The following is a 16,007-nucleotide window of genomic DNA, read 5'->3' on the forward strand; positions in this document are numbered from 1 at the left end:
ACCTGAGCTTAAGGTTGCAGTCCTAAAATTCATTTCCCGCGGATCAAGCCTTGTTGGACCAAGTGGGACTTATTCTGAAGACAGTGTGTGTAGGATTTCAGCAAAACGATATTAAGTTAATACTGTAATACAGCAAAATGTAATTAGACACCTCAGTTAGGCTTTTATTCAGTATCCTGTGATTTATTATTGTTTCCATTTATCGTTTTCTAAATCCATTTATATAGCAGACATTGCACATTTTTAGTTTCATTTTAGCTCAGTTTGCACCAGCAGGAATGTTTTCAATTAAAACAAAAAACAAAAAAAGCAAAGTGAAACACTTGCTAAGGTAGCAGTAAAGCACCTAAATGGAACAAATACCATTGCCTTGATTCAGCAGTTAGTGCTTATGGGTTAGCCTCAAATTATATTTTTTCTATGTGCAATTATGTAATCAGGTGCCTATTGATCTGTAATATACTTGCTTTAAATAGCATCAGAAACATTTGTGTATGGTCTGTGAAAGTTTGGAATGATGTTTTGAATAGGTTGGATTAAAACCAGAGCAGAAATACGAACTTATTAATAAATAGGAAAGTTTTCCCTCTTTCACGTTGGGGAAAAAAGGTGTCTGAACATATCAAGATGCATTACTCTTGTCCGAGTCAGTGGAACATGCCTGCTTGCTTTTTGCAAACATGACAAAAATACATATGTTTACAGACATGTATATTCAAAATAGGGAACAAATGTTTCATATTCATATGTATGAGATGTTGGTCAGTTTATCTTCTCATTTTGTACCACATTGCGGCAAAAGAAAACATGCCAAAAAAAGGGTCTTTGGATTAAATTCAGTTTTAACCTCAACTAAAGTAGACCAGTTGGAACAAATGGGAGTTGCTAAACACTGAAATGGGTGCCATTAATTTCAGTGAGACTACTATTAATTCACTTTAATATTTAAGAGCAAATTTTATAAGCAAGAAAAAACAAAAGCAAGTGAAGGAATGTTTAAGGCTCCTTCTCCAGAAAATTGTTAATTTTTTTAATCCAGTAAAGGTGATCATTCTCAAAACATATTTATATGTTTTATACAAATTTTATACAAAATATAAAAGCAAGGCACATCTGTTGCTTTGTTGTCAGAGTAACAGAGGTTTGTGGGCTAAATCCTGTTGTTAATCTTATCCAGATTAGAGCCACTGATTTAACGGGACATTGAGGCATTATATTTTTTCCTTTGAATTGATTGATATACTGAAATATATATATATATTTTCCTGAAATTGTTGGGATTATAATGCTTATATTTGTTATCAATACTTTTGACTTTCCCCACTGCTATATAAATATATAAAAAGGGGGACATGGAGTCAACTTGTTTAGATGATTGTGAAAAAGCTTGCAAAGTCTTTCTCTTTGTTTGGACCAGCCACTTTTTGCTCTTCCAGTGTTAGAAATTGTGTGTCAGATGTTGATGTTTTATTGGCTTAACATTAAATGCCTACCCTGAAAATGATGTTACAACGTGTGGAAATACCATGACATGTTATATAGAAAAACTTCGTCTCAACCTTTTTAATTTTCTTCTTAATTTCAGGTTAAAATGTACCTTGGTTTTAAATCTATAATGCATTCCAACTGCATTTATTTCAGCATGCATATACAAATTAATAAAATACTGAATTATATTTATCAAAGTCACTTTTCCCTTCCCACATTTTAGTTTTAATCACTTATTCCCATGGATGCTATAAAGAAGAATGAATTGGTTATTCTTTTACAACTCCCTTGTTAAAGCTCTTGGGTGACTCTGCAAGATTCTCCTTTTTAAAAATGGCTGTTTAAAGCATTTAGCACAGCTGGAGTTCACTGTATAAGAAAACATGGAGCATTACAGCATCACTAATCATTGACATTGCAACATTTCAAACTGTAAATCCTCTCCTGGCTGCATTGCAGACTCTTTTGATGGTGGGTTTGATCGTGGAGAGCCAAGTAAAAATTTTAAAAGGTTTTTTCAAGAAGCCTAACACTTTCTGTCGTACTATTAAAATATTTCTGTAATTTGAGACTTTAAATAATTTTGTTTTAAAAAAACTCCTTTGCTATATAAACTTGACAGCTAGTCAGTTCCATTGAATTAATAACAAACAGATGGAGTGATAAGAAAACTAACGTGGTGGTCCTAAGTATGCGTACTAGGAAGTGAGTTCCAGTGAACACAGTGGTACATAGTGATGAATAAACATAGATTGTGTTGCATGCATGAATTCATGTTTGTGACAAAGGTTTATAGTCTTTCCAGAGTCTTGCATTCTATAATATATTGCTTCCTGGTTCTCCTTGTTGTCTCCTACCCTTTAGAATGTTATATCTGTAAAATATGAGCATTCCTTTATGGAAGCTTGACTGTCAGAGAGATTAATAGTAATGTTTAGTATTAGTGTTATATAGCCAGAGAGTCAGAAACAGGATAGACACCAGATTAATTTCCATTCCCCTCAGTAAAATCACATAGGAAGGGATTCTATTCTACCAGAACATGTATCCAGTACCTAATATTCAAATATTAGGTACTAGATACACCGTAGCAGATGTATCTTTTGATGTGCTCTGATGCCTATGATTACTTTGTCTGCTATAGGTTCTACGTATTATTATAAGGTCTGTATGAGCCCTGTGTTGCTCTAAGGCCAGGAAAGAGTTAGATAGCTTCATACTACTAATGGATCAATAAAGGAATAATGATAGTATATCAGAATTAGTACTCTACTAAGGATACTCGGCACAGTGTGGTAAAGTAATCCAGAAAGTATTGCCTTTATACTACGTGCCATAAGTGGCCACACTGATTTATCCTTTTGTAGGAATTTTTGTAGTCAATCAGCTTTGGAGGACCTCACTGCTTTCTTTCTCTGGAAGGTGCCTAGAAAGGTGCTGGTAGGAACATTCTGGGGACAGGCTGGTTTGCTCCAGTGATTACATTGTGCAATCACTAGAAAAAGGAAAAAGCCAGCCCATTCCCACTCTGGACCAAATAGTGGGCTAAATGTCTCTTGGTGTTCCCTCTGTTTCAGTGTCAAATATTTTGATTAAAGATGAAAATACTTGACATAACAATTAGCCACTCCTGGCAGGAGGCGGGACGATGAGCCTCTCTGCCAGGTCGAAGAGTGGCTTGCCGACCACAAGCTCCGGAGCAATAGGAAGGGAGTGTAGCACCTGCGGCAACAGCAAATGGTGAATGGGCAGTTATGTCCACAGTCATGATGGTAGCGATTTAGCCAGAAAAGCACACATTTTAAAACTTTTCTTTTTTTCTCTTCTAAATTAACCTGAAACCTTCGCTAAAATGTCTTATAGAGTCCTGTCCTTGTGAGTATCATTCTGTTTGTTAGGAATTAAATTATAGCATAATACCATAGTGTTTCCTCAGGAAATAATGTAAAATAGTGATGTATGAGAAATGGTTTCATGATAACTTGAAAGAACAGGCATGTACCAGTTTTATTCAGAATATTCAAAATATATTGTATATTAAATGAATAAACATATTCCTGTATCCACAGTTTTGCAGTTTTATAAGGAGCATATTCAAATCCTTTAATAAAACATTTCAGATTGCATTTCATTCTGCAAAAAAATTTTTTTGCCTTCTGTGTCTCCTCCCTTCAGATATCTTTTGATTTAGCAGAGTATACGGCTGATGTTGATGGAATTGGTACATTACGATTGTTAGATGCTATCAAGACATGTGGCCTCATAAACTCTGTGAAGTTCTACCAAGCCTCAACAAGTGAACTCTATGGGAAAGTGCAAGAAATACCACAAAAGGAGACCACTCCTTTTTATCCTAGATCACCATATGGTAAGTATATTACTCATCCTTATGTATTCCACCATGATTCTACAGGGAAGCATAGCTGCTACTAAAACCAAAGTGACTCGGGCGACCAAAGGTACACTGAGGTGCAACATTTCACATCTTAAAGCCACAGTCATTTGTACATCATATTTTCTGGAGCAGCAGTTTATGGTGGTGGCCTGTTAGACCTGAACCCTTTATAAAGATGGTTGAAATAAAGATATGAACATGTTCTTCATTCAGCTATACCTTCTTTTTCTTCCTTTTCACCCAATTTGACATATTCTCTCCAACATTTCTATAATGGCTTATTTTCCTTTTATTAAGAATAGGATGGCTGGCTCTCAGGGAAGCATATTCAATAATGCGCTAAATCCAGTTGTTAATCCTAACTGGAGTAGATTCGTTGAATTAATGGGGTCTTAGTAAGTCTGCACTTACACAAATCCTATTGATTCCATTAGCCAATATTTTTTTGTTGAAACCACAGTGACAACATTTCTTATCTGGTTGGATACTGCTGTATAAAGACAATCTGGTTTCATGGATGCTAACATATATTTTAAATACCTTTTAAAATATCCAGATGATGAAACTTTTTTTTGTTAATTTCAAGAATGTTTGGCTTGGGAGTGGTTTTTGTATAGCTAAGATTTCTCGGGAGCGCATCTCACTGATGAATCAGGTTTAAGTATTTTGCATGTAAGATTGCAATATTTGCTTTTTCCCTTGGCTGCCTTCTCTAAGTAGTCTCATTTGTTCAAGCCACACTCGGGTAGTGTGTTCTACAATTCTTTCTGGCTGTCTCTCTCTCTGTGTATATATATGTGCAAGTGCATATGCATACTGACTTTTGCAAATGTTTCAATGTGTATTAATATTATTGTTTTAGGAGCAGCAAAACTCTACGCCTATTGGATTGTAGTGAACTTCAGGGAAGCTTATAATTTGTTTGCTGTGAATGGTATTCTCTTCAACCATGAGAGTCCCAGGAGAGGTAAAAACAATATTTGGTAATTTCTACCACTCCCTTGGTGTACATCTGAACAGGAATTCATTTAAAGCTGCTTTCAAAGAAGATTCTAATTCTGCATAATGAAAGATTTTATTTTCACATACAAAATTTTGTTTTGTATAAACCTTAAGAAAAACATGTAGTAGTTGTATGGAAGGAATTGATCGTTTCAGGTTTTCCCCCTGACATTATCATCATCTCTTCTGTGTTAAGCCCCTCAAAGCATCTTTATATATAAAGATTTTAACATACTATAATCTATAAAACCTCTGTATATAAAATCCAAGTACTTCTAAGCACTATACCAATAACAGAATTAGGAAGATTGAGTACTTGTCATTACAAAGATGTGTTAACTGTTTCCCACTCCTGAGATTAGTTATATCATAGAAAGAACTCATCTGGTCCCCTTGTGCAGATTTCATATTAAGTCCCCATTCTGGCAACCTCATTCCTTCGCTGTTTAGAAGTGCTGAGTTCATTGGCTGTTTGCCAGGGTCCAAAATAATGATTTCACAAGAAGAAACAATTTTCCCACTCTCACTTGCTGCCTTCCCCACCTTTTGAAATATTTTAGAGGATGAGTAGGAAGAGTTCCAGGCTGGAAATAGTTCTGGAAGGTTGGTGGAAAGAGATGGGTACAAGGGAGAGAGAAAGCATTATTAATTATAGTAGGACTTTCTTTCGTTCGTTCTTTCTTACTTGCCTGCTTACTTACTTGCTTAGAAGGAATCCAGAAAGAAAAAGACAGCAAAACTGTTTTGTTTTGGGACTTATTTCCCACTTTTACAGAGTGACACTTAAATATTTTTCTACTGCCATTCATTTATTCCCATTTCTAAATGACAGACAGAAAACGGAAATGCTTTTATATGATTCCTAAGGTATCCCAATATTATCACTGAAGAGCGGGATGGAAGGCAGGTAGAAGAATTTCAGATGATAGAGTTCAACTTTTGGAGCAATATGATATGAGGAAGGAACAAATAAGATTACTCAAACCTGAAAACTGATTACACTGAAAAGTAAAGGTTCCCCTGGACAATTTTTGTCCAGTCGTGTCCGACTCTAGGGGGCGGCGCTCATCCCGCTCTTCAAGCCATAGAGCCAGCGTTTGTCCGAAGACAATCTTTCCGTGGTCACATGGCCAGTGTGATTTAGACACGGAACGCTGTTTACCTTCCCACCGAGATGGTACCTATTTATCTACTCGCATTTGCATGCTTTCGACCCGCTAGGTTGGCGGGAGCTGGGACAAGCAACGGGCGCTCACTCTGTCGCGTGGATTCGATCTTACGACTGCTTGGTCTTCTGACCCTGCAGCACAGGCTTCTGCGGTTTAGCCCACAGCGCCACCACGTCCCTGAGGATGTGATCAAATGGGGAAATAGATTGCAATTTAGACCTCTTGTGGAGCAGCTCAATGCCATATGTTTGCCAGTGATCACAGGTAAAGGTAAAGGTTCCCCTTGACAGTTTTTGTCCAGTCGTGTTCGACTCTAGGGGGCGGTGCTCATCCCCGTTTCCAAGCCATAGAGCCAGCGTTTTTGTCCGAAGACAATCTTCCGTGGTCACATGGCCAGTGTGACTTAGACACGGAATGCTGTTACCTTCCCACCGAAGTGGTCCCTATTTATCTACTTGCATTTGCATGCTTTCGAACCGCTAGGTTGGCAGGAGCTGGGACAAGCAATGGGCGCTCACTCCGTCGCGTGGATTCGATCTTACGACTGCTTGGTCTTCTGACCCTGAAGCATAGGCTTCTGCGGTTTAGCCCGCAGCGCCACCACGTCCCTTTTAGTGATCACAGGACATGTAGGGAAATGCACTCCAGATTGATCTTGAACTATGGCCAAGCTGGAGCTTTTTGGTCCAACTGCAGGGCTTCTACTTTTGGGGTCTGGCTGAAGAAATTCCCCAGCAGAAGGAAGGATTGCTTTATGAGAGATTGCTCAGATTAAAGCAACCTTTTCTGTTGCAATCAGGTGCATACCTTTAGAGCCATCTGGCCACATTCTGAAAATACCATTGAGAACCTTTGCAGCTGTGTGAAATACTGTATGTTTAATTCCATATTTATAATATATGCTTTAAAATTAATTGAAATGGTTGCACTACAACTTGACTTCTTGGCAATTAATTACACAACTTCTGATATTTATAACTTTGGGAATATGGTGGATTTCATATGGAGCAGTTTCCAGATCAAGTTGCCTCCTTGAAGATGCTGTTATGGTTTGAGAGAAGAAGAAAGATTTCTGTATTCCTTATTTCTTTTGATCTGTAAAGTTTCTTTGACATTCTACCCCACTATGAGACTGCTTCCCTCTGAGCTTTCAATCTCATGCATATCCCTCACACATTTATTATCCTGTTGGATATTACTAGCCTGTGACTCTAAGTTGCAGACTTCTGTTTTTACAATTTATACATGTGTGGGGGTGTTGCATGTGCCCATGTGTGCTACTTGCCCATGATTTAAAAAAAAGTCTTTGTGGAGAATGCATTCTTTTTTGTAGTTATGACGGGAACGAAAGCAGCCAAGAAACATTTTAGATACTACTACAGAGTTAAAGTAAAATGTCTACAAATGTTGTTAATTTTGAAAATGAACTTAAGTTCGTTCTTCATAGTCACCTTGAAACTTTTCATCTTTTTCATAATTTTATGAACTTTTAAAAGCTTATTAAAAGCAAAAGCAAAGTGTGCTGCTTCTATACTGCCCCATAGTGCTTCAAGCACTCTCTGGGTGGTTTACAAGTTAATTCTGGAGGCTACACATTGCCCCCCCCCAGCGAGCTGGGTACTCATTTTACCGACCTCGGAAGAATAGAAGGCTGAGTCAACCTTGAGCCTCTACCTGGGATTGAACCCTGGGTCATGAGAACATTTTTTGCTGCAGTACAGCGGATTAACCACTGCACCACGAGGCTCAGCTTATTTATTTGTTTATTGTATTTTAGCAATGTCAAGTGTGGTGTAGAGCAGAGGTCCCCAACCCCCATTCTGCAGCCCGGTGCCAGTCCACGGCCTGAGCTGGACCGGGCCATGGAGACAGACTTCCTCCACCCACTCACACGCACTCCCCCCCCACAGCCTGTTTGCGCCTGTTTGCGCCTGTTCACATGCACCTTCGCCCCATGTGAGTGCTCCACCACCCCTTTGTGCATGTGCATGAGTGCTTCTGGAGCGCTGCCCTTTGTGCCTGTGAACCTGGATGAGCATCGCACCACCCTTTGCGCATGCGCTCAAGCATGCGAGAGAGAGAGAGAGCACATGGGGTGCCCCGCGTTCCCCAGCCAGTCCGCGGGGCTAAAAAGGTTGGGAACTGCTGGTGTAGAGGATAGAGTAACTAGGTTCAAATCACCACTTGGCCGTGGAAGCTCAATGGCTTGGGGGAGGAATTGATAAAAACATTCATTACCGTATTTTCCGTGTATAAAATGACACTTTTAACTTAAATAATTAGACAAAAAATTGACGGTCATTTTATACATGAAAGGCAGCCACTTTCCCCGCCTTTTGTGAAGCCACAAAGTAAAGCAGCCGTGAAAGGGCGGCACGCTCGCACGCCTTTGATCCTGAAGCAGCCATGAAAGGGGCTTCAGAACCAAAGTGGTGCGATTGTACAAATTTTCAAATTTGGGGGTTAGAAAAGGTGGGCTCGTGTTATACATTGGGTCATCTTGTGTAGGCATCCTTCAGTCTCGAGAGACTATGGTATCGTGCTCTGTATGGAGGTCTTGGAACAGTGTCTTGTGTGGCTGAGAAGGCCAATTCGAGAGTGACAATCCTTTCCACACTGAAGACAAATCCAATCTGTCCCCTGTCCAGCTCCCTGGTTTTGCTTGTTTCGGGACTGCCTCTTTGCCTCGGTCTGCTGTACAAGTGTCTCTTCAAATTGGGAGAGGCCATGATGCACCGCTTGCCTCCAGGCTGAATGCTCAGACGTCAAGGTTTCCCATCTGTTGAGGTCCATTCCTAAGGCCTTCAGATCCCGCTTGCAGATGTCCTTGTAACGCAGCTGTGGTCTCCCTCGGGGGCGGCTTCCCTGCACTAATTCTCCATACAGGAGATCTTTTGGAATCCGACCATCAGCCATTCTCACAACATGCCCAAGCCAATGTAGACGGCGCTGTATCAATATTGTATACATGCTGAAAATTCCAGCTCGTTCTAGGATTACTCTATTTTGAACTTCATCTTATAAACAGAAAAATGCGGTAAATATTTCATTTATTTTGAAAGTCCTTGTAAGATCACTAAAAGTTGGTTCCAACTGGACAGTGCGCACACACACACTCAGATTATTCAGTGTTGGAGATAAAAGGGCAAATTTTGATAAAGCGTGTTTCAATAAAACTGTTAAATATTATGAGTACAGGCATGTCTCAGGACCTAGGAAAATGAGAGAATAGTAAACAGTTCTTTGCTGTTTCATTGTGTTAGAGAAATGATTTCCCTATTACTTTTATGCTTAAATTTGTAACAGAGATTTCAAGTAGTTCTGTGGTGGACAGAGATTATTGTTTTCCATCTCTTAGGAAATGGCACACCAAGCATGACATGCAAAAGACCTGCTGGGCTTTCTTAGACTTACTACATTAGATAAAAAAGCTGTGTCTCAAAAATGCATACTAAAATTTTGGAGGCCTGGCAAAACATTTTGATAAATGACTCTAGAGGAGAATGAACAGATTAAATACTTGCATTCAAAAATTCACTTAATAGGTCTCAGAATTGTGAACAGTAACATAATGGTTTCTCCCTCCACACACATACACACTTGTTTGAGTCTTGCATCTTGTGTCTACCAATAGACAGGAGAGTAAAAATTTTATTACATCATGAAAAATTTTGAAGTTAATCCACTTTATCAGATGTATATATATGGCGTGGAATGTAAATTGCATCTCAGCAGTGGAGCTGTTAATGCTGGAAGCTAACCATCTGGATATTGCAGTGCTCTTGACTGCAAATCTAGACCAAAATCCTGTTGCAGAAAACTGTCAACATAAGGGCAATTGTACAAGTGAGGTTTTTTTCCCACTTTTCTGGCTGTGAGTCATGTGATAAACACACAGCCAGAGGAACAATGGGTGCATGGCAGACAGATAGCCAAAGCACCTCCACCAGTCCTGATTGATTGCCCTCACACAGTTGTGTAAATAACAGGACACTGAGCTTAGATTTGTTTTGCTTAACATCTTGTTGATTCAGGAGGGGAAATTCCCTTTACTAATATTTTCTTTGTGTTTTGAAGATGATTTTGTCTAAATCACTCTAAATTTTATTTCATTCTTAAATTCCATTGAGAAAGTAGCAAAGGCACACACCAAGTTCTAAAGGCTAGCCCAGCTAGAAATTTTGAATTACTGTAATTCATACACAGTTATGGTGCTGCATTGGGTATTACAGGTATTTTATCAATACTTAAATTGAAATTTGCAATTTAAATTCCATTCTGCTGGATAGGTCAATGAATTAGGTATCTGACAGTAGAGCCAGAGGTTGGGAGTTCAATTTCCCATTGTGCCTCGATGGAGGACATCCAGGCTGTATGGCCTTGGGCAAACTGCAGTTCAAGGATGCCCCTAGAAGAAAAGAATGGTAAATCACTTCTAAGTACTCTATACCTGGAAAACCCTCGAAAGGTCATATGTCAGAATTGACTTGACAACATAAAATTATTATTATTAGACCATTTAGCATCTGAACAGCTGTTTGAATATTCTTCAGCTTTTCAGGAGTTCAGACACAACCAGAAAAATCTCATCTAACCCTGATATTTTGTAGGGGAGTACCATCTTACGATAGAAATTAAAACCCAGTGTTTTCCTAAACATTTAAGCTTTCTAGAAAGGTAACATTGCAGGGCTTGGATTTTTGCCTACATAGTTCACTTTGGAGTTAATTCATCTCCAAACATTTTTACATACAGTAGTGCCTCAACTTACGACCATTATCTGTTCCAGAAAATGGACGTAACTCCAAATGGTCGTAAGTCGAAGCACCATTTCCCATAGGAATGCATTGAAATGCAATCAATCTGTTCTGGCTGAAGAAAAAAAAATCATGCACCCCCCCAAAAAAATCACTGCAAGATTAATTGGAAACAATTAATTCCTTCCGGCCCAAGGTGGGGGGTGGGGAAGAAAAGCAATCAGGCATGCAAGACCCACTAGAAATGCACAGAAAACAAACGGAGCAGATCAGAAATACACAGAGAACAAAGGGGGCAGGTCGGAAATGTGAAGAAAACAAAGGAAAAACCAAGGGAAGCATGCAGGACCCATCGGAAATGGGGAACACCCCCCAAAAAGCAACCAACCACCCAAGACCCATCAGAAATGGGGGAAAACACTCAAAAAACAACAAAACCCCCAAAGACCCATCGGAAATGGGAAAAAACACATAAACAAATGAACAAACCCATCAAGACCCATCACAGAACAGAAACATAACCCCCCCAAGCTCAAAACCATGCTGCAAAAGCACCCAGAACAGTTTTTAAAAAGCAGAAAACAGCACCTTACCTTACCTTACCTAAGCCTCCCTGCAAACACACACACACGCTCACTCAGAAGAAGAAGCAAGACAGTCCCAAGCCACCTCCAACACACACTCTCTAACTGCTGGGGCGAAAGAGCTACAAAGAAGCAGCCTCGTCACCACCTACAGTTAGAAATTTGAATTTCCCGCCTATTCCCCCTGCCTTTTTCTGTTTGTAATTGGAAGCTCCGGACGCAAGTAGAAGCAAAATTTTGCGGCCTGAGCTGGTCGTAACTCGAAATGGTCTAAGTAGGGACGTTTGTAAGTCATGACACCACTGTATTCTTATCTATTTAATGGTGTGAAGACTTACTTACTTACTTACTTACTTACTTACTTACTTACTTACTTACTTACTTACTTACTTACTTACTTACTTACTTACTTACTTACTTACTTACTTACAGCCCATCTGGCTACCAAGGCCACTCTGGAATTTTACTAAGTCAATAGTTGAGTCCCATTGATTCAGTAGATCTGTTTTATTTCAGACTTGTACTTGGGGTGTTCTCCTCAGTCTTTAATAATTATTGCTCCTTGAGCCTGACCTGTATTAAAATGTTTCATAAATTATTTAAAGAATGAAAAAAGGTTTAGAGGCAGTTGTTACAGGGGAAGCATAGTGTTTGCTTTCCTTTGGTCTAAGAGATGGATTGCAGTCATCTGTTTTTCAGTAGCCAGTAAGTTTACTTCATGGCAAAATTGAATAACAGGAAAAAAAAATCTGCCATGGGAGTCAACTAAGACTCTGTCAAAGTAGGAAATCCAATTGCGTTGTTTTATGGTCATTTGTCTTGTCCCTGTTCCCTGACAGATGACAGCTTGGATCAAAAGACTTTAAGAGGCTTTCCTGCTCTAAACTAATGAGAACAACAGAAACTTTCAAACTGCAGTTGGTTCATAACTATGCTTTTCCTTCTGTGACATGGCTATGTGCCAGTAATTTCTTTTTATAAAAGCAGCTTTGTATAATAAGTTGCATAAATCGGCTTTGCATAGCTTCTTGATTGTCACTAGTAGTATAATAACAAAAACTGTAAAGAGTTCTCTGTGAAGGCTACCACATCAAGATCAATGGCTGAAGAATATTGGAGGTTATTTATATATGTTTCTTTCAGAGATCCCTGCTTTGTGCAGTTTTCAGAGAGGTAGCCATGTTAATTTGTCTTTGAAAAAACTCCAAAACATGTCAAGTCAAAATTCAAGTCATTTACATCTACTTGTTACCAAGATGTCTGGGAGGTTGATGTTATCAATACAGTGAATGTTGACTACCTCTGTTAATAATGCCATTGTTACTTAAAAAGTTCATTAGCAAGTCTTAACATATATGTACTTGTCATTTTTTGGTTTCTCACTCCACTTGGTGTCATCTTCCATTTTCACACTTCTCTGCAGTCTATGCATATTATTTATAAATTGGTGGCCTATATGTTGGACTCTATTTCTGGAGAAATGGATTGTAGTCCACGAAAGCTTACACTAAAACTGGTTTCCTCTGTACACATTTCATTTGGATATTATTTGAATCTCTATCCTGCTCCCTGAAGTCCCTGAACACTTTCTCCATTTGGCAAATCTCTGTTTGCTAAGCAAATCCCACTTTAGCAAATATATATGTGAAAATTCTATTAAGGGATAGCCATATAAGCTTATTTGAAAATGCTTTCTGCTCATGAATGGTTGCCGTAAGGTTGTAACTTCACTGTTCCTTGAAAATATATGACGCAAAGGAATGATTTTGAAAAGCTTGAAATTCCTTTAAACTTGTTCGTTGAAGTTTTGAGTAACTGTCATTTAACTGCTGTTAGTTTTGGCAGAGCTTGGTGTGCAAAGTCATCAGTTCTATGATCTTGATAGTGCAGTCAAACATGACATTTGCCCAGGGTCTTGTCTTGCTCAACACTGCCTGAAGAAAGCTTTAACCCAGGAGCTCTCAGTCAGTAAGGGTAGCATATTAGAAAATGCAAAAACCTTGAGGCATGAATTAACATGAGGTCAAGGTCCAAGATTTTTTTTTCTTTTGCAGAAGCCAAGTGATTTTTTTTACCTGCAGGACACTATTCTTCAAATGCAGGACACAATTCCTATTGATTTGGAGCCCGCGGTCTGCGAGCCACTCCTGGCAGGAGACGGGAAGATGAGCCTCACTGCAAGGTTGAAGAGTGGCTCGCAGACCGCAAGCTCTGGATCAATAGGAAGGCAGCACAGAGCCCATGGCAACAGCAGAAGGAGTGGACAGTCTGGCCCCAGGGGGCTGGACCCTTGTTATGTCCACCTGTGTGGGGGTATTTGTATTCGTATACAAATACGAATACCCCCATCTCCAGTCTCTACATTGTGTGCATAAATGTATGGCACATTTTATCTTAGCCAAGAGGCCAAAAACGATATACAAAGCTATAGTACAAAGCTTGTAGACATACAATTTTTTAGGCCATTCTTGCTTTACTGGGTAGATGTGGGAGGTTAGGAGGTGAGAAGTAAATATATAATAAAATCCTTGTAACTATTTCCAGAAGGAAACCAGAATTTTTGTGTCTACAGCGAAAGGCACCCATAAGCCTAGCAAATTAATCATGGCATAAGCTTTTATGGACATTTATGATGCTGTAGATCACGATCATTCATACTATGGTATTCCTGATTACTGTGTCATGACATGAAAGCAAGACACTGAAGAAAGCTGACAGGAAAAACAGTTAATTTATTAGAAGAATAGCATGGGAGGAGAGATATATAGAGTGCAGATCACCAGAGAGACAAATAAACAAATAAACTTAGATAAAATCAAGTAAGAACTAGAGGAAATTTTGGAAGTCATTAACTTATAGGGTTGCTATGTCAAAAACAACTTGACAGCACATAACAACAAAAAGGTATTTTATATGGTGTTTTTAGCTGTTTGGAATGTAGATCTCCTTAGAAATTCATGCACAATGCTCTAACTAAATGTTGATCCTCAAAACCTTAGGAAATAGCCTAGTGAATTTGAACTGAGTTTGTGATCGTCTTGTCAACTCAAAACAGAAAATAATCCTTTAGGCTTCATGTAAAGAGGCAGGGAGTACGTACATAAGCACAGGACAAAGTTTGAAGGAGTGCCTGAATGTATTCATTGTGTCTGACTAGGGAACAGGATCAAATCACAAATATCATGTTGGAACTAACCTTGTTTTAAACCTGGTTGGCCCATCATCATTCCCAGCAATTAATTATATAAATTGTTGTTGTTGTTTAGTCGTTAAGTCGTGTCCAACTGTTCCTGACCCCATGGACCAGAGCACGCCAGGCCCTCCTGTCTATTGGTAGCTTCGATGACACTGTCCAGCCATCTGTCGTCCCCTTCTCCTCTTGCCCTCACACTTTCCCAACATCAGGGTCTTTTCCAGAGAGTCTTCTCATGAGATGGCCAAAGTAAAAGTATTGGAGCCTCTAGGATCTGTCCTTCCCGTGAGCACTCAGGGTTGATTTCCTTCAAAATGGATAGGTTTGTTCTTGCAATCCAGGGGACTTTCAAGAGTCTCCTCCAGCACCACAATTCAAAAGCATCCATTCTTTGGCAGTCAGCCTTCTTTATGGTCCAGCTCTCATTTCCATACATCGCTACTGGAAAAACCATAGCTTTGAGTATGCTGACTTTTGTTGGCAAGGTGATGTCTCTGCTTTTTCAGATGCTGTCTGTCATCACTTTCCTCCCAAGAAGCAGGCGTCTTTTAATTTTGTGGCTGCTGTCCTCATCTGCAGTGATCATGCAGCCAAAGAAAGTAAGATCTGTCAATTCCTTCTATTTGCCAGGAGGTGATGGGTCTGGTGGCCATGATCTTAGTTTTTTTTTTAAACCTCATTAAGAGGTTTTTGAATTCCTCCTCACTTTCTGCCATTGGAGTGGTATCATATCTGAGGTTGTTGTCTTCCGACAATCTTAATTCCGGTTTGGGATTCATCCAGTCCAGAACTTTGCATGATGCATTCTGCATATAATTTAAATAAGCAGGGGGATAACATACAGCCTTGTCATACTCCTTTCCCAATTTTGAATCAATCAGTTGTTCCATATCCAGTTCTAACTGTTGCTTCCTGTCCCACATATAGATTTTTCAGGAGATAGATAAGGTGGTCAGGCACTCCCATTTCTTTAAGAACTTGTCATAGTTTGCTGTGGTCCACACAGTGAAAGGCTTTTGCATAGTCAATGAAGCAGAAGTTGATATTTTTCTGGAACTCTCTGGCTTTCTCCATAATCCAGCGCATGTTAGCAATTTGGTCTCTAGTTCCTCTGCCCCTTCGAAATCCAGCTTGTACTTCTGGGAGTTCTCAGTCCACATACTGCTGAAGCGTGCCTTGGAGGATTTTGAGCATAACCTTGCTAGTGTGTGAAATATAAATTGTAGTGATGGCTAAAAATTGGTTACGTATCATTAATTTACTCTCCTTTGTTATATTCGTTTAGTTCAGTTCTTAAGGCATTAGCACTGAGGCCCTGCTCACATGAAGGAAATGTTCTCTAGTTAGATTGTTGCTTTTTTTCCCTAGTCACATGATGCACTGTCAAGTTCGAAGCATATTTCCAGCCAGCAGTGTAAC

At 39.3% G+C, this 16,007-nt stretch overlaps 1 protein-coding gene across 2 annotated transcripts in view; it reads left to right on the forward strand.

The window, feature by feature from the left end:
- GMDS (GDP-mannose 4,6-dehydratase) overlaps positions 1–16,007 on the forward strand; it is a 393,997-nt gene that overhangs the window by 118,176 nt on the left and 259,814 nt on the right. For both annotated transcript variants that reach the window (XM_078393409.1, XM_072998554.2), the window contains 2 exons: positions 3,664–3,856; positions 4,746–4,850. In XM_078393409.1, coding sequence (XP_078249535.1) covers positions 3,664–3,856; positions 4,746–4,850 — 298 coding nt within the window. The remainder of the gene's footprint in view (positions 1–3,663; positions 3,857–4,745; positions 4,851–16,007) is intronic.

Source organism: Pogona vitticeps, chromosome 4 (assembly GCF_051106095.1).
Source record: "Pogona vitticeps strain Pit_001003342236 chromosome 4, PviZW2.1, whole genome shotgun sequence".
In the NCBI taxonomy this organism is placed as follows: Eukaryota; Metazoa; Chordata; class Lepidosauria; order Squamata; family Agamidae; genus Pogona; species Pogona vitticeps.